This window comes from Pimephales promelas, chromosome 25, assembly GCF_988280905.1.
Source record: "Pimephales promelas chromosome 25, fPimPro1.hap1.1, whole genome shotgun sequence".
Classification (NCBI taxonomy): domain Eukaryota; kingdom Metazoa; phylum Chordata; class Actinopteri; order Cypriniformes; family Leuciscidae; genus Pimephales; species Pimephales promelas.
In genome coordinates, this window is record NC_142793.1 from 18,280,900 (window position 1) to 18,304,912 (window position 24,013).

At 38.5% G+C, this 24,013-nt stretch overlaps 1 protein-coding gene across 3 annotated transcripts in view; it reads right to left on the bottom strand.

Moving 5' to 3' along the window:
- Positions 1-1,395: 1,395 nt before the first annotated feature.
- Positions 1,396-24,013, bottom strand: part of map1ab (microtubule-associated protein 1Ab) — a 35,097-nt gene continuing 12,479 nt past the window's right edge. For all 3 annotated transcript variants that reach the window (XM_039647077.2, XM_089127412.1, XM_089127413.1), the window contains 5 exons: positions 16,815-16,897; positions 16,498-16,635; positions 6,124-16,414; positions 5,543-5,772; positions 1,396-5,473 (listed from right to left, as the gene is read on the bottom strand). In XM_039647077.2, coding sequence (XP_039503011.2) covers positions 5,318-5,473; positions 5,543-5,772; positions 6,124-16,414; positions 16,498-16,635; positions 16,815-16,897 — 10,898 coding nt within the window. In that variant the 3' untranslated portion in view covers positions 1,396-5,317. The remainder of the gene's footprint in view (positions 5,474-5,542; positions 5,773-6,123; positions 16,415-16,497; positions 16,636-16,814; positions 16,898-24,013) is intronic.

The following is a 24,013-nucleotide window of genomic DNA, read 5'->3' on the forward strand; positions in this document are numbered from 1 at the left end:
GAGATTATAAAAAGTAACATTCAGATGGTTGTTGCAATCTTTTAATATCTATTTTTTGTATTGTTTTTAATCTATCCAATATTCCAATTCAATATTTTCTCTTTACTAACCATATGTCTTATGTATCCTGCCTCCCTTATAGTGAGGCTGAGGAAGAAGTTTTCATAGTTTCATCCCTGTAAGGCCCAGCTGAAACAGTCAAAAAAGGCAGAGAGACAACAGTAAGTATAAACTGATTAACACTTGATGTAACTTTTTTAATAGATATGCTGTTATTAATAATTTGTAGAGTGTTTTCGGTGGTGACATTACTGTTATTTTGCAGTTGCAGGAGACGAGGTCAACCGAGACAAACGCAGAAAGAACATTGTGAAGGACAGAAATGGTGGAGCTCAATGTAGGATGAGGAAGATGTTGCTAATGTGGATGCATGCAGGAGCTACAGTGAGTAATGGAATCTGCAGGGGCACATCATTTCATGTGTTATTTACTGCTTTTGTTTGAAATCTTTGACTGAAATGTTATATTGCATAGGTTGGGCTATCACCCAGCTGTAAGGGTTTTGGTAGGATAATATAACCAACCAAGTCACTTTGCTTTAAGGGTTTTAGTTGGGATAGATTTCAAGTTTAAAATTGAATGATTTTTGAGGACTGTCTGTGTGCTGGTTTGGGGGTGGGTTCAAAGCAACCAATCCATCGGTGAATTTCCTCTGAAAAAATGCCTTAAAGCCAGGTGCACTCTGTATGATTTATAATAGTCCTTTTTTTTTATGACTGTTGCTTGTCAGACTATGAACATGAATACCGCTATAAGCCATGCCACACTGTAGGATCTCAGTTGTCATTCATGTCAGACTGTACAACAGTCAAGATGTGTTAAAAAAGGACTCGTCTTAAGTTTTACATCATCAAGCCGCGACGTTCGGTGACTTTGAACAAACCAGGACTGTGCGTCAGATCTTCAGACAATGGCAGAATTTTTTGGGAGGTCAAATTTGATCGCAAAGGTCATTAATCGGCTATCGGCGAACATATCAAACTAGTGATCAAAGATTTCAGATTTTACCCTATAGATCAGAGGAACCTATTAGGATTCTAAACATTTGTCTCAAACAGCCCAATCGTACAGTGTGAATCCCCGGCTTTAAGGGCTTGCCATGGCAACAAATGGCTTTTGCATGCAAAAATATCTCGATACTATACTGTACATTTGAATTGGTATCATTTCGGCAAATTCCCATATCTGGTCAGTAACACTCCCAGATTTGACCAAAATTCTGCAGTGGTTATACTGGTCCATATACACCTCTTTTCATGCAGCGTTTTTTTAGTCAACAGTCTGACAAGTTAATTGTCAGTGGAAAAATAAATGACAAAACGAACCACACAGAAAGACTTTTCCAAATGTTTGTTTTTTTATTGATGATCACCAGGATGGTTCCCTTTACAGCAAATCAGCGGAAATCTACTTTTGCGTTGAGATTTTAAAGACAAAATGTTGAATATTGCACTAAAGAAGAAGAGAACTAAGATTCATATAGCGCCAAAGAACGAGGAAATATCACAGCATCTTCTCAACAACATCTTAGGGTAAACAGAAGCCAAGCCCATTAATATATGCATATTTCAGTACCATAAAGACAATTAGCTTCAAATATATCTTCTTAAAATAGTTTTGTTTTAATTCTGATCATTAAACGATTACATTCAGGAGTATAACTAATAAGGTCACATGCAAAGATGGATGTGTTATGCATGACATATGGCCAAATGAATCCATCACATGATGAAGCGGAATGATATTGAACTAATAGAGATTTGTAGAGGTACTTTAACTTTGCAGTCTTTTTTTACCTTTAGGAAATTAGAATTACAATAACCATAGAACTTCCTTAAAAGAAAGCGTTTCACATAAATGACCACGTCAGCTATATTGAATTATATGTACAGGTTCAGGTTATGCCATTTGTTTTGATTACTATTTTGGCATTTCAAGTCATTGTAAAGGAGGAAACCTTACGTCTGTAGTGTATTCAGTTTTCAGTGTGTAGTTGGTAGCCCTCTGCAAACCAAAGTTGTTGAATCTTATTTTTAAGAGAGTTCTGTAATTGTATTAAAATCAGCAATAGCTGAACATGTAATATTTTGTCATGAGTCATTCACCATTCTAACCACGATTCTTTCGGTGATCCGTTTTCTGAGGTCACTGTTCCATGTGCATATTTTGCTAGTTCTTTGTTTTGTTCAAGAAGCATCCAGCAAAGCAATTTTTACATTCAAAAATATTATTTAAAGTTAGTGCATTCATCTTTAACACAAAACTATTTTTGTGTAAAGAAATCACAGCTAATCAACAAGACCATATAGTACTTGTTACTAAGGCCAGTTATTTGAAATAAAACATTTTCAAATATGAAAATATATCCAGACCGTACAGTACAGTACATATTCAGCCTATTTTAACATAATCCTTCAAGCAAAAGAGGAAAAAAAAAAGATTTTGGTCTTAGTGTGGGTTTAATTTGTGCAGACCAGTGGGATTAAGTACTGGACTGTATATATTAAACCAATAAACTAGTTTAATTTTCAAGGCTACTGTCTTTTAGAGGCCCTAGGAGTCAGTTATTTGACCACCACTGGTAACCTGTGCGTTCTGTTAGTAAAAGTACACTAAGGCCCTGTCACTTTGACAACTTTTCTGAGTAAACTAAATCTATACTCAAATAACACAATATGAAGTCCACTGCAATGCTAAATACTGACTTTTAAATTAAAAAAAAAGAAAAACATCTAGACAGAATAAAATCAGATCCACTCATTGTAAATATACTGGATTAAGGTAAGGGATTCAGTGTTTCAGAGCTTGCTTTGAAAAATGGTAGATGATGGCACTGCTGCCTCGAAAGCAAGGCTATTTTCAAGGACAAAACAATCGTGCATTCACCAATGAGGCCATTTACCTAGGACTTTTTTCAGTTTCAAATGAGTAAGCCAATGATAGACTGCTAATACATTCTTCCTGCCTTTTTTGTAAATGGTGTGATTTCAGGTTAGTTTGAATGAATATTTTACCATCATTAAAAGAGATAAGCTCCATAAAAACACCAATGAATTTATTAAAACTAGCTCTGTTTTCAATAACTCACCTTCATACAGTTTAATATAGTCTATCTGCGTTTCCACTGTCAGGTCAAACTGTTCTCGTTGCTTAACCGAATCCATTCCATGCCAATCCACCCCTACCGGTACGGATATGGTTTTATTTTCCACTGTGGGGCTGATAACAGCTCTTTGGAATGTAATACAATCCAAGAGTGGCCAATCCCGAGTGGCTACATCATCACACGCACGTAGCACCAAACTTGCTGAGAATTTCGCGCCGAGAACGGTTTGTAATCGTGCTGTGCTGAACCAAGCTCAAGTGGAACTGTTCCCTACTGTTCTCAGAACCGTTCAGCTTGACAGTGGAAAACCGGCTTAGTCAGACAAAATTAGCTTTTTCAAATAAATTAATATTACTTAATTATTTACATGATGCCTGTCTACCAAACTTACTTCATTTTAGAAAAGTGCAATCGTACTTGGTGCAGCAATGTTATCATTATAAACACCTGCTGCTTTTATAATACTCAACTTGTCATTAAATCAAAACTGTAATAACTATATTAGCGTAAACTTGAAGTAAGGCTATAAAGAAGTTCTAATTCCAGATAATACAATACACAGGAGTATTGTGTTTATATAAACCAAACGTCTGTGTAATGACTCAGCATTTTCTTCGTCAAACAACACGCAAAAGGCACACGAGGGTTACCCTCACTGTCTGCTCTCACAACAACCATGAAATCTATCTAATTCTATTTATTAGTCTCTCTACAACAAATGTCTCTATTGCTACATTTTGATGTATAGTTTCATTTCCACCGCCAGTTTCCATTTAAACCAGTTAAACCTAAAGTGCATGTCGTTAAGGGAATCTCAGCATGGGGGGAAAAAAATCTGGTCAAGTACTGTATAACAGCCAAACACAAACAAAACATTCAGCAAGTTACAAGTCTGGATCCTCCACATTAAAATATAAAACAGATTAAGTTGATCCAAAAGTGGCCGCATTTAAATTTCAATCATACTTTGATGATTTTATATAAAATTATCATAACAAAATCACTCAAGCAACAGACCATCATGTAACTGACAATAAATTACAATTTCCATCTGACTCTAATAGTGGTCTACTCAAATAATGGACAGATGGGATGCTCGTTATTAGTCAGTTTTTGAAGAGAAAGGTGGACCCAACAGAACCCTTGATTAATATACCTACAAAGTTTAGTCTGAAGAGCATCATGCTTTAGGAAGGTAAATGCCAAATAAACACAACTGTTATTCTATAACCTTCTATAACCAGTCATATTTTCATATCAGAGCCTATTCAACCAAGTTCTGTCATATTAGTGAATTGGTAGTTTGTAAAGATGCCATCTACTTTGCGTTACTCTTAAAAGCATGTACAGTCTTCACTACTATCACACTATTGAGATAAAACTATTTTGGATTGCATGTTTGAGTAAAGAATGATCCATCTCTTGTCAACTAAAGGACATGAATCTTGGATTATTGTTGATTTTTTTTTTAAATCACCATTTGAAAGAACTGAGATTTGGCACAAAACCTCTTTGGATTAGCAATTTAGAGTACAGTTATTTCTTTCTTCACTCTATATGCTGGTATGTGATCTCATGGAGAGTCTGTGTCTTGGCTCATTGTAATAGTAGCTCACAAGACAGAACTGTTTTGAGTCTGTTCTTGAAGGTATTTGCTCTAAGGCCATGTGACCTTATGTTTAGAGGATTTTTCCCAGGCAACTGTGTCTATATGTAGCTAAGATGCGGAACATGAATCAGATGGTGCATTAACCAACTTACAGAGGGCATTTTTTGTGCTTCGAAATTCAAATTTCAGGCAGGACAAAATCTTGGTCTCTTTAAGTTATGTTAAAGAATATAAGTAAACTCAATTTGCAATGTAACTTCAGGCTACGTTGAACATTATATTACTATTTCATAGCAGCTAGCTAGTGAACATTCCGTTTTCTGCCAAAGCCTCGCAGAAGCAATCAAAAATGTACAATAGACTCAGGACCAAAGCTTACATTAAAGTCCTTTGACAGCACTAGGATTTTGTTGCATTTTGAGGATTAGAATATCAACTATAAATATTAGCGGACGGAAGGCTGTGGGTGGAGTAACTCATCTAAACCTAAAAGATTAAAAATGAATGAGGAATGAATGGCAAGCTTTAAAAAGAAAAACAATTCAAAATTCTATTTTGCAGGCAGGGAAAGATTCATCTTGCATGACCACTGTGCTGCTGCTGGCCAAGACCATTATATTCAGGTCCTGCTGTTTCTCATGGGTCTGCTGATACCAGTCCCGAGTTACCTCTGTGTCATGTGTAGGGATTAAAGTGACCTAAATGAGAAGAAGATTGTATAAGAGATAATAAATATAGAAATAAAAATATATCCAAAAAAATGGTACCTGGAGATTAGTGCCCCATTGCGCTTTCCCTTCTAGGAGTGCATCTAAAACTGCACGACTGGGTTCACCACTGCCTGGATCATTTCCACTGACGACGTAGTATGCTGCTCGCACTCGCTTGAAGAACTCTTGATCAACATTTTTAGCACTGCAGTGGTTGGGAATGTAAGCTAGGTCGACATAGATGGATGGTCCAGGTGGAGTCCCAGTGCCGGATTTCAGGTTAGAGCCTAAAAAAATATAACATTTGTTATTTGATATTTGTCTGGCTTATACCGATATTTATTTTTATGTTATGTTCAATAACCAATAAATGGACAATATAAAAAATACATGAACTAGTTTGTCTAAATAAATTAAAAACAATGCATTAAAAACTTTAAGGCATCACAGCATTAGAATGTACAGTATGAAAAACATTAATTTTAATATTTGCTAAAGATTTAAAACTTAACAATATTATGAAATAGTGCTTTTGAGTGTTACATGACCGCAAAGGTCATTTAAATGTAAAAATGCCAGCTAAATATTCAATTTAGATCGAATTAAATCGAATGTATCATGCATCCTGATAGTTGTACCTGCATTACTCTTAACACCATTAACCAATCCTCTTCCTGGATTGTATATGTCTCCCCTGGACCCCTGTGTCTCAGACATTTTGGACAAGCGAAGAGTCTTCTCTGAATCTTTTCTTTTAAGAGCATGAGGGGAGGAGTCTTTGGATGTCTGCTTCACAGGGGTAGTAGATCTCCTGCCTTTAGCATCTCCTTTACGTGACGGCGATGCAGATTTTCCCAGTGTCTTCCTCAAGCCTCTATTTGTTTTAAGGTCTTTCTTCACTGGTCGTTCTGTGTGGGTCTGGCCATTAAGAAGGGCGTCTGGGTCCACCATGCACACATCAGGGTGTGGTGGGTGAGGAAGAGGGTCTTTCACTGGCATGGGAGGGGGATCATGACTCTTTGGAGAGGAGGAATGATGGCTTCCTCCGCTGCTACCAGCTGCAGACGTTTTGTCCACTGGTAGATGTTCTGCATCTTCATCAGAGTCTAGGTTTCCTTCTGCCGTAATTGATGGACATTCTTCAGTCTCTGGAGGAACATCTGAGTCAGACTGAGATGGGAGTGACTCGCTCAAAGATGTAGGAGGAGTTTCCTCCCCTGCTAGCATAATGCCGTGCCCTGTCGCTGTGCTGCTCGGGATGCTCTGCGATCCCTCCTTGCTTTCCTCATGGCGACTGTGGGGACGACAATGCTGCTGCTTGTGGGATCTCCTTTTGACAGAGTGCTGCTCACGCTCATCATCTCTTGAATGATCACTTCTGACATCTTCCTCTTCCTCCTCACTTGATAACCCCTGTGGGCTTGGATTAATAAAGGATGGCGAGATATCTCCTTTACGGTGTTTGAAAAGCGAAGGTGAATGGGAGGATGTGGCCTCCATACCGAGATCGGTGGGTCGAGTGAATCCTTCATCTGACTTCTTGGAGACCTCAGGGTAACAAGCCTGTGTTCCTGATGGAGGAGTTGGTGGATGTTCTTTTGAATCATACTTTACTTTCTCCTCTTCAGCCCGTTCTTCCTCCTCTATTCCTTCATGAACATCTTCCCCATAGCCAGGTGGAGCCTTTAGACATACAACATCTTCATGCTGCATAGTGGACGCAAGGGTACTATACTGGCTAGACTCAACTGTATTTGTTTTTTTGCCGTCTTTTTCCATCATTTTTTCTACTGTTAGCTCTTCATTCCCTTCATTTTTCCCCTTACATTCCTTTTCTACAAACATTTCCGTTTGTTCTACCTCTTTCTTTACTTTTGACTCTTCAGGTTTCCCTTCACTTTCGCTCTTTTGCTCTGACTTCTTGCCACAATCTAGGATCTCTCCCACCTTTTCTGACCTCACTTCAACCTCCTTATCAGAATGTATCTGTTCTTTCTCCATTGCTTTATGCTTTACTTCTTCTTTCTCATCTGTCTTACTCTTCTCCTCATATTCCATCTTGCTCACTTTTGGTTCTTTGATTTCAACCCTCTCCTGTACTTTCTCAGCCAAGTCTTTAATTTCATCAGACTTCTCTGCCCCTTCTTGCTTCATATATTGTTCACTTAATGTGCTAGTACTGAGAGTCCCACAAGCTGTGACTGGCACCTTCTGAGAACTTGTAATTTCTGTTGGTCCATCTGCTGTGTGCAGATCAAATGAATGTAATGTTGTGGTTGAGGGTTTTACGTTAGTATGTTGCTCTGGTAAAGACACTGTGCTTAATTTTTCAGTAGCTGAAAATCTTTCACACTCAATTCTGCATGGCAAGGTTCCTTCCTCAAAATTGCTTTCGTTATCTTCAGGCTCATCTTCAGAGGATTTTTCTTGTGAGTGTTTTTCTGCAGAGTCGGCCTTTGCCAAAGGTACAATGTCGAACTTGAGGGATGTGGAAGATGCCAACTCAGTTGGATGAGTTGCATGCTCAGAAGTTGCTGATTCTGGCAGTTTTGAAGAATGCGTTTCTGCTACAAGTTTAGGATCAGAGACTAGATCCCTGTCAGATTTAATGCTAGACATATCCTCCTCTGACTTTTCCTCTGCAGATGATGTTTGATCTTGAAGAAACGATTTAGATTCCTCCAGGGGACTTAGAGGAGAAAACCTGGCAAGACTGGATATTGACTCAGTTGTTGTTGTAGCAGGTGTCATTCGATCTGAGACTTCCATATATTCATCTTTTTTTAAACAAGGCAAATCCATAACAGGTGACTCTTCCTCTCTTAGGGATGAGTACTCAAATGATATACTGTCTCCATCAGACCTTAGTTGGACACTAGGGAAAGTAATCTGTGGTTCTAGCCCTTCTCCAAGGTGTTGACCAGTTGAATATGAGGCAGAGGTTGAAGAAGAGTAACTAAAGGATGAAGATGATGAGCAAGTTGTTTCAGACATGGTTGCTTGAGCAACAGCTATGGATTCAGACACTTCACACTTTTTATCAGAAGTTTTCTGTGGTTCATGTTTGACATCGCTGGATTTGGGTATGTCAGATAGGAATGAACAAGTGTCTTCTTTCTTGGACTGTTCATGCTCCTTGTTGATTACATCATGAGGCTCTCCATGTGCTGATGATGGCTTTGCTGTGGGGGATATTTTTTCTGTGTATGAGTCACCAACCATGTCTGTCTGTAGAACTTTTGCAGTTGCTCCAAAAGCTAAGGAACCAGTAGTGTCTTCTTGTTTTGTTTCGAGTGGTTTAGATGTAGTAGTGGTATCAAATGCTGCTTTAGACTCTTTCTCAGACATCTCTCTGGCACCCTTTTCAACATCCAAGTCACTTGCATTTTCCTCATCCTCTTCCTCATCCTCATAGTCATCCTCTTCTTCTGCAAATATTTTTTGGCTTCTGACCAAGCATTCCTCTGTCTCTTCACTCACAATCAGTGTCTTGCTGGAAAGAGAATCTGTTTTGCCAGTGCACTCAACTGCAAGAACATTGTCATCAACTTTCATAGACTGCCCTGAAGAACCAGGAGTGGCGGTACTAGGATCTTCAGCCGATAACCTGGCAGGAAGCATGTCCTTTTCAGGTGGTGAGTACCGACCAGAAGAAAATGTGTCATCTTTGCTTTCAGCTGAATCCAGTTTGTTTTTATCTTTGTTACCATGACTTGATATTGGACTCTCCATTTTGTTCTCATCGTAGGCAGATGTTGATGAAGTTGTTCGACTCTGAAGACTTTGATGTTCTGATGATGTGAGAGGGCCTTGTTGAGGGGAAGCTTCAGTCACGTGGGTTTTGGTCTTGTCCAAGTCCTCTGAATGAGACGTTTCCAATATTTCCTCTGTTTTATGGTCTTTCTCTTGCGTATCAGATTTTGAAAGACAGGAAGCAGATGTACATGGTTCTTTATCCAACAATTGAACATGACTCTCATCATCTTTTCCTTGAGGAAAAGGTGTGACCTGTTTTTCCTTCTCCTTTTCTTCTCTCTCCAATTTCTCTGATTTGTCTTGCAAATCACTAGAGGCAAAAGAGCTTGAACCTGCTACCGAAATGGTTTTGCTGTCATATTTAAAACTATTGTCAACAAAAAGATCTAGTCTCTCTGGTCTCTCTTCTCTAACCAATTCTTCCTCTTGGTATCGCTCCTTATTGTCTTGCTCTGAGTAAGCACTGTGGCTGCTGTGAATACTTGAAGTCTGGTAATCAACCTTGCTAAAAGACACTGGCTCATCATCACTTTGTTCCTCTTCTGAACAAGTAGCTCCAAGCAACGAGGCCTGACTTTTTCTATTGCCATCTAAATCTCTATCCAAACTAGGGTACTGGTCCTCTTCCTCTCTTTCTCTCTCAGTGTCTTTTGAAATGGGCTTTTCATAAGGCTCATATTTAGAAGCTTCATAGCTTTCTTTTTCCACTTCATACATCATCTTGTCAGCAGATTGTATTCTTTCACTATCAGCCTTTTCAGCACATTTCTCATCAGCACTGTCAGTCTTTTGAAAAGCAGAATGTGACTCTGGAGAGGCAGCTTCTCGTTCTCCTTCCCTTTCCCTCTCATCCTCCTTCTGAAGTTTTGTGGCTTCCTTTTCAGAGATCAATGTTTGATGTGGACTATCCTCAACACTGCCTTGATTGTCGAAGCTAGGCAGTGTGATACTCATTGGTTTGCTCTCAGGTAGAGTCTCTGTGACAGTTTTTTTACTTGTTTCTCCAGTTGGTGAAAGTGATGTTGCATCAACCTTGCACTCCTTATCTGGTTTAGTTGATGTGCCACTTGAATCTCTAGTCAACTCTTTCTCTTCTAAATGGGCCACAATCTCCTCTTTTTTCATACTAGTCTCAGGTGGTTGTGCAGAACTGCTTGCCTTTAGTTCCTCTAAATTCCATGGTTCCACTGATAATGGTCTTGAACCAGCACCTCCCATACAAACAGCATCTCCTTCATCCTCCTCGGTACTTTCATCTTCATCTGAAAATTTGGTTGGAAATGTAGTTTCAAAGGTTGACTTGATGTCTTTTGTTTTGTCTATAATTGAGGTTTCTTCAATGCATTTTTCTTTATAATCTAAGTTCAATTTGAATCCAATGTCTGATGAAAGAAATGTATCTGTTTCATGTAATGATGTGTCATGTTTGATATCTTCTTTAGGTTCATCTTTCAATTCCAGTGTCTCTTCACAGCTCAGATCTGAGGTCTTAAACATTTGTTCTGAAGATGTATCCAGAGATTTCTGTTTGGCTCCCAAGTCAATTTTTGTGTCTAATTCATCGGACACCAATTTTGACACATCTTCTTTCATTAATTGCTCATCAGACTCTTTGCTAACCTTTGAATCAATTGTTTTATCTACAATGGGAAGGTCTACAGTGCCGTGTTCTGATTTTGAAACCACAGATATAGATTCTGATGTAATCTGTTCTGTCTTTTCTTCTCCCACAGGTATGGCCTTAAGTTTTTGTTTTGTGTCTGATGGTGCATCTGTCACCATACTTGTTTGAGATACTTCAGTTACAGTATCTTCTGAGTGTTTTTCTTCATACTGTTGGTCCTTCTTGGCACCCATATTGGTACTATCAGATAGTGATTGATCCGTAGATATTTGAAGTTGAGTATGCTCCACATACTTATCTTTAGATTCATATGGTTTTGAGGATATGTCTTCAAACTCAACTGGTTGTTCAGATTTGACAAATATGCCTTTGCTTAGTTCATCCTCTTTAGCTTGCAAAACTTCTTTCTCTGATTCATTTATTGACTGGGAGTCGCTCTTCACTACAGAATCAAAATCAGATTTACAGATGGTAAGCCTATCTGCTTTTTCATAAGACTGACATTCTGTAGGTTCTTCATCCAATTTGCAAGTTAGCTTCACAACCTCTTTGTTTTTGCAATCCTGTTCATCTTTAGCAGACAAATCTAATTTCTCAGATTCAGACAGCAAGACTTGACCTTGGATCAATGCTGGTTCATCTTTAGATTCTTGGTGTAATATTTGGGAGGAATCCATTTTGTCTGAAATGGATATTTGTGTTTTGGATTTAGTGTCTTCTACAGTTTTTTCCATATCTTGGCTAGTTTGGTGCGCATCATCTGTGTCCTGTGAAATTTGAGGCTCTTTTTTGGATGATACATCTGCTTTTTCTAAATGGTGTGTGGTTTGAGTTTCTTTCAATAGTTTCTCCTTCAAGTCTTCATCTTGTTTACTAGTAATTTCAGTCTCACTTAGGGTTGCCCCTAATATATGAGGTTCCAACTCTTGCACAGACTTTCCTTTAGATTCTTGTTCATCTTTAGTAGATACCTCTGCATGCATCTCTATGGATTGAACATCTGGCTTTGAGATGGAAATTTGCTCTTGTGTCACAAATTCGACTTCCTCTTTATTTTTATCCTTAGATTCTTCATGTTCTTTGGTAGCTGAAATCTTTTTCTCATATGTCAGCCCATCCTCACTTTTACTTTCCACCTTTTCTTCATCTTTTAAGGCAACATCTGTTTTTTCACTTAACTGTTGTATTTGAGATTTAACGCCATCCATGGCTTTACAGATGAATGAATCAGTTTCCTCTGAAGCCACAGGTTCAGGTATAATATCAAGTGACTCTGATTTCTGCTCAGAGGTCTCATCCGGTTTAGTTGTCATATCGGTCTCTACAGTGTCCTGTGTCTCTGTATGAGATGTTGTTTTTGCTTTGATGTCGGGGCTTTCTAAAAACTGACCTGTTGCATCAGTCAGATCTTTCTCTTTGGATTCTTTTACCAAGTTAGAAGAAATTTGGTCTTTCTCTGATTGAATTTCTTGGCTCTCCTGTTCCTCTTTCTCCGACCTTTCCAGAACTGCTGGAGGACTCTTATCTTGAAACTCTTCTTCATTTGCATTTTTCTTATCAAAATCCTCTTTAGGCGGCAATGCTGTTTTTTCAGGCTCTGATATTACATCACCTTTATCTGCCTCTGCATACTTTAATAATTGGTCGTTCTCCTTATGCTTCTCTTCAGCATCATCTCTCTCACCATCCTTTTCTTTCTCCTTCTCTCTTTTCTCTTCTTTGTCAGTGGATGATTTTAAATCAGAAATTTCTTCAACGTCACGATCATCAGATAACTTGGTATCTTTATTCTCAAGAATTACAGCCTTACTGCTCTCTTTTAAGTCCTTTTGAACTTCGTCCTTCTTTTCAACGCTTGGATCAGGCATTACCTTTGTATCACTGATTTCTTTTGATGGTAGAATTGATATACTTTCTTTTTTAGCTAAGAATTCCTCAACAAGTGGAGATGGTGCAGAGGTTGCTTCCTGGATTATCTTTTTTTCTTCCTCCTCTGCATGAGGTATTTCTTTCTCATCTAAAATGTCAGGTGTTTGTTTTCCACTCTCCTTTTCAAATTTAATTTCAGTGGTGCTAAGTGGCACTCCTTGTTCTTGAAGGGTCTCTGTAAGGGGCATTTTATCGTTCCTTTCCACAGGTGACATTCTGAAGGGAGAGTGAGATGCACTAGGTGGTCCAGAATGAGTAGGAGTAGCCATTTTCACAGTGCTGTCATCAGGGCTAATACACCGGTCTTCCACCTCTTGAAAAACACTAGCTTCAGAAACGGGAAGCTCAGAATCACTGTGTGATGGGAAAGAGAGTATTGTTTGTACTTCAAAAGATGAATCCTCCCTTGAAGGTGACACCGATGCCTTCTCCATCTCAGGAGGTAAGAATTTTTCATCAGATAAAGTTTTAGGAACTAAAGGCACAAGACTTTTGGGTTTGTCCATTTCTTTCTCCTTGTGTTCAAGTTTATCAGGTGAGGCATATCCTTCTTGTAACTTTCCAAGTGAAATGTCAACATTTGGTGTTTGATCTTCATATTCATCCTCCTCTTCATCATCGTAATGAGCAGCCAACTCAATTCCCTCGGTTTTACCTTCTAAGGGAAGTGGGGGAGATTCATCAGAGGGAGATGATTTAAAGCACTTGTCCTCCTCTAAGGAGGATGTTGGTGAGATGGTTCCAGCGGAGTGTAGGTACTCTTTTTCTTGGGTGGCCTCAGTCTGAGTAACCGGTTGAACGGTGTCCAAGACCAGGGAGCTTTTTCCAGTGTCTTCAGTCTGTGGTGCTGTGACTGACGCCACTGACTGATCTTCTGCAACGGAAGTGGGTAAAGAAGACAGTTTGTCATATTCTGTTATGGATGTCGCTGAAGAAACATGTTCCTCTTCAGCTAATGGAGCTGCAAGTATGCTAGTGTAGATGGAAATAGCTGGCTCCTGTGCACCCATCAATACTTTGCCTGTTCCATTGCCCATTGCAGCTGCTTGTATTTCTCTCATGCCAGGTATGGCATCAAAGGAGCCTGGTTGGTCTGGGACAGAGACATCATAGCTACCAACCTCATACTGAAGGTGTGGTATCCTGTCCTCTGCTTCTTCGTGGATCTCCTCATCTGAGATGGTTTGCTCAGTCTCAGAGTAACCTGGTATGGTTTCATCCTGAATATATGATAAGTTTTCTGCTGCAGCAGCTCCTTGGGCTGTAGAGGTAATGCCAGCTGTGACACCTCCAACATTTGACAAGTATACATCCTCTTCTTCCTTGATTTTTTCAGCAGAGAGATCCTTTATTTCTTCATCCGCAATTGCATCCAAATCCTCTGCCTCCTCTAATTCAGCTTTTTCAATCACATCCTCTTCTTCAAGCTGCTCCTCTTCAACGTCAATCTTTTTCACCTCAGCTTGTTTTTGCTTCTCCATTTCCTCAACTTCATGTTTTCTGTCCACTCCCTCCAAGTCTTTGGATTCTTTTGCTCCCTCTTCATCCTCTTCATCTCCTATTCCCATGTCTTCCTCCTCCTCTGTCTTCTTAACAGGCTTTATCTCAACCTCATCCTCATCTTCATCTTCAATTGCAGCACCCTCATCCTCAAATTTCTCTAATTCTGATGTTTGAGGCTTATCCTGTTCTTTAACTTCTGCTGATGGCACTTCTTCGATTTCTGCTGATAGGGCTACTTCTTTCTCTGTAGTTTCCTTTTCCACAATATCGGTTTCTGTAACATGATCTTGTTCCTCAGCAGTATTTGAAGTTTCATCGTCTCTTTCACCTGGTAATCTTGAGACAGTAAGGGCACTTTTGGGGGCTTCAGAGTGATCTGTCGCTTCAGTAGGTCTCATTTTATTAAAGTCTTTTGTTAAATCTTTAAGTGTAGATGGAGAAAATATAGCTTCTCCTGTCCCATTCTCCTGTTTCTCAATCTTCTCAGCCACTGGTTCTCCCTCAATCTCTGCACTCTCTGCCTTGGCAGTTGTCGGTTTGCTCTTTGTTGTTTTGGATTTACCTTGAGTTTTGGCCTTGTGGAGGGTCTTTCTGACCTCTGGTGTGAAAGGTTTCAGGTCAGGTTTAGTAATTTTCCTCAGCTCGGGTTTTGAAGTGTCCTTGGCTTTAAACTTTTTCTCATCTTTTTTCAAACCATCATCTTTTTTAATTTCACGTTTTTCTTTCTTAACTTCCTTTTTTTCTTTGTCTTTTTTTTCATCCATTTTGGACAACCTTTCCTTTGGGTGTTTTTTCAGTGATTTCTCCTTCAATAACTTTTTCTTTTCTGTCACTTCTGTTTTCGGTTTCAATGGCTTGGTGTGCTTCTTTTCTTCTTTTTTCTCAATCTTGTTCTCTTTGACAGAGTCACTCTTCGTTTCGACTATGGATGCATCCTCATGCTCATCGGTTTCTTTCTTTGGCTTAGTTGGTGCATGAGTCTTGGGAGATGATTTCAGACTTTCTTTGCTGTCAGTTCTTTGCTTTAACTTTGTTTGTTTTACAGCTGAAGGTGAAACAGCAGAATTTATGTCTTTTTGTGTGGCTACTGGATACCGCAAGAAATCAAGGTGCTTCAACTTCTCAAGCCCTTCAAGGATTTTGTTCTGAGGTGCATTTCCAGGAAATAAAACCCTCACAATTTTCTCTGAGGGGTTGGCAGGAAGCCATACGACGAGAGCAGCAATAGATGTCAAATAAGGTACAGATATTTCTCCCTCTTTTCCATTGGGAAGCACTATCCCTGTCTTGGCCTTGCTGTTACCTGCCCACTTCTGCATGAGGAACTGCATTTCCTTACTGTCTTTCACAGGGTTCAGGACAAACATGTCCAACCTGCCCACACCCATCTTGTGAAAAAGTGTAATTGGCTCAATGGTATTACTAACCACTCGAAAAAGAGGCTCAGACTTAATTCCCATCTTGTTGAGGTATTGCAATGTAAGAGAGGCTTCCTCAATACTTCGCTTAACTTTCAAATTCGATTCTGATGTGCGAAGCTTCTCAGGTACATTGAAGAATACGACTCCGATCTCTGGCGATATCAGGTTCTTCATCCAATCACTGTAGGTGGTTGAGCCTTGAGACTGCTCTTCCTCCTGCTCTGCAACCTTCCTTTGAAGGAGTCCATTGATCCCAGGAAGATTATCAGCACCAATATGGGTGAGAAGGATAGAATCAATACGATCTAAATGTCTGACAAGCTTCCAAAAACACGACCTTCTGTCAGAGCCACCGTCGATCAGAATGTTAAAACCATTGACAGCAAAAAGCGCGGAATCCCCCCGTCCACCAGGAAAGATGTAGCAGCAAGGCTTTGAGAGCTTTAAGAATCCTCCAGAGGTTGGAGGCTCAAGAAGGTCAAATGGGGATGGTACATCCACAGTCTCTGATATATATTCGGTAAACTCAGTGACCCCCTCCATCTTAGGGAGTATGGGCTCTGGATTCAGCCGATAATTCAGCAACTCCTTAATGTGTTGCTGTTGTCCCAGAGAGTTCCAGCCTGCCTCACCACGACAAGACACAGTCAGTGATCCCCGCTGTCCAGAGCTGGCTTTAACCAGCAAATTACAGACCTACATGAGGAATACAAGTAAAAAATTAGTGAAGATATATTGTGCTTTATCAATTTGAATACAATTATATTATCTAAACTTACTCCAGGATCAGCAAACACGTGTGAGAAGGTTTGATGACTGAGCACTCCGGTTTGGAGAACCAGGTCACCTTGGTCAGAGCTCTGCCCACTCAGGACCAGTAGTTTATGCACAGCTGGGTCAGATATAAGACAATGGATCTAGGACATATTAAGAGACATAGAGGGCATTTAAAACACATTAGTGTATTGGAGTCAGTCTGTTTGTAGCAAGGTTGTGCTTAAACAAGGTTATTAAGTCCAACATCAAACCTATTCATCAATTTTTATTAGAAACATACAGCACCTTGTCTGACAGAGATTGTCTTTAAATAACTTACCTCAGAGATAACAGTATCTTCTGACGGGTTTACTAATACAACCGTCTCAAGAACATCACTTTTGTGGTGCAAAGTCCTTTGTCCTGGAAGAAAGAAATATGTTTTTTCTTATTTATATTCAGGTATTAGGTTACACATTTCTATTGTGATTAGTCTCGATAGCTGCAATTCCACCACAGGAACTTTACTCAGGAAGAGACATTGGAGTGGTACTAGGTGTGTTTCGACAGCAGGGACCATGGTCTAAATGAAGTTCCTGTAAAAATTTCCCCCAAAGAAAGTCCCTGCTCGCGAGGTGGTACTTTAAAAAACGGTTGAAACGCAGCTTTTAAGCCCTTATCATGATTTTCATGATCGAAAACAGATGCAGCATGGAGAGTTAAAGGTCACACAAGTTAAAGGTCATCTTGCAAAGAAAGCTACTTAAGCTTAAATAAAGCTTATAGAAAGCTATATACTATATACATTTTTTTATGATTTTAATTTCATCAAAGCTGCACTTTTCTGGCAAAAAAGATAAAAGGTTTGAATGAGGGAATGAATGAATGAATGAGGCTATGTTTACACGGAAATGATTCTGAATTGAAAACGCAAAAGTGGCGTTGCGTTACCACTTTTTTTTCTGCGTTTAGACGAGCGTTTTAGGTGGGAAATCCGCGTGCAAATCATGACGCAAAAGTGTGTGAAATTTAATGTAGTATGCACTCCAGGCGGCTAAGACTGCATATTACAACAACACCAAGTCCGCGCGCCTGCGTACAACCTTCACAGTCAAGCAGACTTTTGCGTTTTTACTATTTACACGTGAACGCCGCAGTGGAGCGTTTTTAAGATTTCCACTCTGGAGGGTGGTTTCACTTTTTTGCGTTTTTAAGCCCCATAAACGAAAGGCACATCCGATAAAATATTTTTACGTTTTCACCCGCGAGCATTCTCGTTTAAACAGGGCCTGAATGAATGATCCTAAATAGGGTTAAATCAATGATTCTTTTTTATTCTGTTTTCTTTTACTGTCCAAATAAACTGATTCAACTCAATGAATCACACTTTAGGATGAATCAATTCACTAGATTGAATCAAACTTTAGGACAAACAAATTTAGGTTACTTGTTACTGGGAAAGTGTAACCAAAACTGTATGCCAGTATTCTTATCATCTAAATGATATGGGAAACTTATTTTTTTATAATTGAAATGCGCAACACAGCACACAGAGCTTACTGCTCCAAACGCATGTCCCGTAACAATGCATTGATTTGTTCATTCGAAAGTCAATGATAGCAGCCATATAATTGATTAATGTTAATCAAAATGAATGTCCCTTAAAGGCATAGCTATCACTCAAATCAATCTTTATTGATTTAGAAAAGAACTCCAAGGTGTGTCCACAGCTTAAAGACAACCTTTAGTGCAATGCATTTCAAGGACAGTCCTACAAGAGTCCTGTTAATGAGACATCATGGATGTTTGGATTACAGTCAGAAGTAAGGGGTTTAGGGTTTAAAGTGTATATTACGATAAGAGGATATCCATGTGAAGCTAATAGGGAGAAGTCACAAATGCAACATTAGTCTTTACATGGTCTGAAGAGTCCAGTCCAAACACATTTATCCTGTGTTTTCAGTTGTGTAAAGAGGGTTATAAGAGCAGGGTGTATGGAGGAATTAGAGGGATAATCAAAGAGCTGCTGAACGCAGCACGACTGGGGTTTGGACCAAGCTGGCCTAAGCCCAGTATTGCTTTTGTGAGCCAGATGGTGTGGGATGGAAGTACAGAAGTGAAAGTACAACATATGTGAAGACTGGTGAGGCAGATCTCACCAGGATAAAACTGAATGCAAATAATACAGGCTGCCACGGAAACGACAAATTAGTAGCTCAGACCCTGCTGCCCTCAGCAGAGTGACAAAGTACAAATAAACCACAAAGGCATGAACCTCTCAGGCACTGCAATGCCTCGCCATTGGCACAATGCCCAAAAAAACATGGCTCTATTGGATTTTTGTACTTAATACATTGCGTGTTTCCCTCTGTGTTGTTGTTTGATGAAAATCTTAGGAGGGAGGAGGCAGAACTCAGAAGATTAACTAATGTAGGTAATAAAAAATGACACTTTTTTGAACTCTTGACAATTAGAATTAGCTGAAAAAAATTAGAGTAATAAAAAATATATAATTATGGATGGATCTTTACAAACATGCAATTAGAAAGAATTTTAAATGTGTTAAATGTGAATTTTGTCAACTTAAAAACCACAAAACTCCTTTGCCATTTTGAATAAACAGATGGTTTTGCAGAGCAGTGTGTTCAGCCAGCGTCCAGTTTCCACGACTCCCTTTGGCACTTTTCCACAGTCGCAAAAGAATGGGAAAGAATGTAGCATTAAGTCCAAGTCCAAGGCTAAGTTAAGGTATCCAGTGTATCTGTTGAAGTACAAGCGTCTTCATAACTGACAGTGTAGAGATCCAGTCCTACCTCACCTGACCCGCTTGGTATAAATATCCACTCATGAACTCTAAAAATTAGAGCACTCTTGTTAAAATAAGCTCAAACAGTGCTGTGATAGAAGACAGACCAAGCATCCGCACTGCTCCAGATATTTTGCTCTAGATATGGTCACCCAAGAGATTGAGTCCTCTGGAAGTTTGGGAACAGAACCGCCTCATCCGAGCATCTAAAACAGTCACTCATGCCACCATCCTATGTGCTTTTGGGAGCAAATAACCTTCTGAACGGCACGTCTTGCTGTGGTACACTGTATTATTGATGCTAAATCTGTTTATCCCAGTGGAACAAGCCATTTAATTCCCATTTCATGTACAGATGACACAGAGGTCGACAATATCAAGACATTTCTTTTTATTTAAAATATGACATGAACATTGATGAAGCATAAAGCGCCACAGGTGTTTGTTTTTATCTAACTAGCTTCTCACAACGGAGAGAATTAATGTTACTTTTAAAGGGCTTATGGTAATCCCATAAATGTGTCATCAATCCAGACTGGTTGAGAGTAGTATGATGGGAGACTTAAAGGCACAGTGTGTAAGTTTCGCAGCCAGAGGTAGTTTTTTTTTCAAAAAAGCTTCGATGGGAAGCAGTCGATGGGAAAACAAAACAGGACTCAGGCAGAAATCATGTTAATTGGTGAACTAATATTTTCCTATTATGCTTTTTCGGATTTTACCTTAAAGCTGTAAGCGGTAACCCAATCATAACAGACTGGGCCACCTGCCCAATCAGAGGAAAGTAGGCTCTCGGAAAGGAGGGGTTTAGAGTATGTTATGAAAAAACGAAAGTGTTATTTGACATTTGGTGCATGTAAAATTGTTGTAGAAGGCCTCCAAATCAAACTTAGGAACCTTTAAAATAGCATAATAGGGGCTCTATAAAGTTTTATTAACGTTACTGTAAGAAGCAGAGGAGGGCCGAGAGCACCGGGACATTTTACATTGCTGTTTTTAGTATGCCTATAGGCACGTTGTGTAGTTTATGCATATCTTATAATTCAAGTTACGATTAAAGTTGTTTAACGTTTGCCTCCTTCGTCCCTGAACTTGAACTTTATGTTTGTTCACTTAAATGCACATTATTTTATTTCATTCTATTGAAATAGATGCAAATGTTTAATTTATTACTCGTACAGATCACTTTATCTAACGAATTACAATTGTGGTGTAACGCTACCCTGTTTTACTTGGTCAAAGCAATCGTATAAATACATTTGAATGTTTTGAAAGTTAACGTTACTCTTTCCGTTAGCTCGGTGGCTGGTATATTCACATAATATATTTTGTGGTGGAGAAAATGCTATATTACTGTAAGGCATGGTACGTATAGCGGTAAATGAGGAAATCGAGATTCAAACAATAAGACTAACTTTGTTGAGCTATACTAACAATACTAACACAAGTTGTCCAAAATTTCTTTGGACTTTGACGCTCCGTGTTGGATCTACACAAGAAGCGAGTGCCCTAGTTTCTTCTGTTAATCCTAGTCCTGTGATTTGGCAGTGCAGAATGATTCTGCTGTTAAGCATATTAAAGCCTCTTTTATCGCAGATGTGTCACTGAATCTCAGACAGCCACCTGGGTAAAGGGTGCGGCAACGACACAATTGCCCCAGCATGTTCTGATATTATGCCTTATTTGCATGGATTTCTGACATTATCTTTTATACTGGCACAATACAGAGTTCTTTGGTTCACACAACTCAAACATAGTAACATCTGATAACTAGCACAATACTGTAAGTTGGCCGGCCACAAATGGAACATAAACGAAGCAGCATATGCAAAATAATTTTCATTTTATAAAAATGATTGCACACATTACATTAGACATTTAAGTATTTTTTACATATAAATTTTAAGTTGGTGCATTGTGAAAAGAGCACAGATGTGGGCTAAGAAGGAAGCAAGTTTTAAAGAAAGAAAAGGGTACGAGAAGATTTTTGGTGCTGTACCACTGTTTCCTGGGGGGCCAGAAAACTCCAGCCTAAACCTGAGCCAACTATGAGATCATGCCACCAAACAGACCTTTCATTAGCATTTGAAGCCACGTCTTTGTGCTTCTGAATAAGGGCTGGATGTTTTTCCAATACTGACGAGACTCCACGTCGTCCTTGTGCCACAAAGACTTCTTATCATTATAAACATAATATGGCCAATAAGCAGAAACAAAAGAACAATTAAGCTTTAGACCTAAGAAAATATTAAGTGCTCGATAAGTGCATCTTTTATAATTGGCTTTATTGAGTAAAGAGGCAGCACATTAGCAGTTCAAATAAAGGAAAATGTCATGATAAAGCAAGTGATGGAAAAGTTAATAACAGGTTTGAGCTGCAATACAGAAAGTTGCTAATGAAACAGTATAAATTCTACACATTTGTTCTATGAGTCAGCATCTCCTCTGAAATGTCAGTGTTTCCTTTGTCCTTTAACCAGATGATTTATAGACAGCGACTTGAAAACTCGAAACCGAGGTTGAGGTTTCAACCTTTTTTAATTATACAGCATGTCTAATAATAACATTTGATAGTATGTAAAAGATTTTAAGTATTAATTTTGCCATTTCTAAAATCAAAGTAAGGTCATTTTAATGTAAATCATGTGCAATGGTTCATTACTTTAACATTAGAGTAAGGATTCAAATGACTATTAACAACAAGGCTTTTATAAGTCACATGAACAGAACCAGATGTGATGTATTTAGGCCTATTATAAATCTTTTTGTCCTAATCATTATTCAGCCTTTTGAGTAGATCCTATTACAAATCTTCCCAGTAGTGACTGCAAATCATGTCAAATTTGGTCCATTGAACCTCAGCCATGACTGCCCATCAACCTAAAAGTTGATAATGATTAAAATAGTGGTGATAAGTGAAAAGTATTTTTTGTATCATGAGCACTAAAGAATATATTTGGCCATTACCCATTCTGGCAACATACCGCTGCTACTTGTTTGCCTCTCATATCACCCATGGTCTCTTATCTTGGGACTTTAAACAGTTATTAAAACTGACTACTTAAAATCTTGACCCTAAAACTGTGCAAAAATTGTTCAGAAAAACAAGCAATGAACTAAAAAGGAACTTGTTATGTTGTTGTTAAATATGTTATGGACTAATTGAGCAACCTGAACTGGAGATGAATAATAAAAAACAATATTTAAATGCATTTATTAATATCATTGCTCTCTGTTGTCTCATTGTTAGGGAGGTTGATTTTCTAATTTGTAATGAACTATTTTTAAAGTTGTAAAATAATTTACAAAAATTCAGTATTTATTTATTTGATAAGCAGCAATAATAAACCATAGTGTATAGTCAGACAGTCATTATCGTATAATAGATCCAAATTCATTCCTGATGCCTGGGTTTTTAGTTTATGTTAATGACCGACTCCCTACGGTATCTCTTTACATATTGGTAGGGCTGGGCGATATGGCCAAAAAATCATATCTCGATATTTTTTGGTCAAATGGCGATATACGATATATATCTCGGTACTTTCTAAGTTTTCTATTTAGATAAAGAAAATCTTTATATTTAAAAAAAAAAAATAAAAAAAATAAAAATATATATATATATATATATATTCACATTCGGCCCAATGATATCCTACAAACAATGTTGATATTGAAGGATATGGAAACAAATATAATATAGGCTATGCAATATATTATGTGCAAAAAGCTTTTGTTTTTATATTGACTAGAAGCTAAACTAAAAATGAAAATAAAAACAAACAAAAGCACAAACTATATATTAGCCTGCATTTGATTACCCCATTATAATCACTTTCACTTTCATTAAAAATATATACTTGTAGGTTTAAAATTCCACATATGGCACATTTATTTTCTCCAACAACAAATATTTTAGCAATATGTTTATTTTAGTCAGAATTATTGCGTACTACGTAGTACTATTCACGCGCATGCGCGCGCCGGCGCTCGTTCAAGGAAGCATGAATTTTAGCGGAGATTCACTTGCAGAAGCTCGTCCTCTTCTGACATGGACATATTTGTTGTGAAATGGACATATTTGCTTTACTTTCTAACATTTACAGATGGAGAATATGTGAAATGTAAGTTGAGCACTGAGGAAAGCACCACATCTCAAACGCATTAAACAGCGCAAGTATATCTGTCAGTCAGCAACAGTGTCTGTCAGAGCATTTGACAGGGCGGCAAGCTGCCTTAAACTTGTTAACTATATCAAAGTGATTTTGACGCAATTAATATAAGCTTGTGTCATGTTTAGGACAAATTGTACTACGTAGCCTATAGCTACTTTCACTGCAGCAGCTCACACTGCAACCTCCGCTATTTTTCAGATGTGCTCATATCAAACTACTGTATCGATATAAACGGTATTGCCTCATTCCATATCGTTTCAAAAAATATAACGATACATCGTACATATTCGATATATCGCCCAGCCCTACATATTGGCTGTCGATTTACCATGCATTAAGTAAATCCAAGATTTATTACTGAGCTCAAGCTTATATTTAACTCACAGCTTACACAGATTCTATCGCTCCACATTTCCAATATCTTGCCGCAGTTACATTTCACACAAAGAACTGTGCCAAAGAAACACCATTTAAACAGAATATCTCCTAAGGCAATCTGTACAATTAGCAAATAAAAAGGTAAAAGATCTTAAACCAGAACCCGCAACAATAATTGGCCAA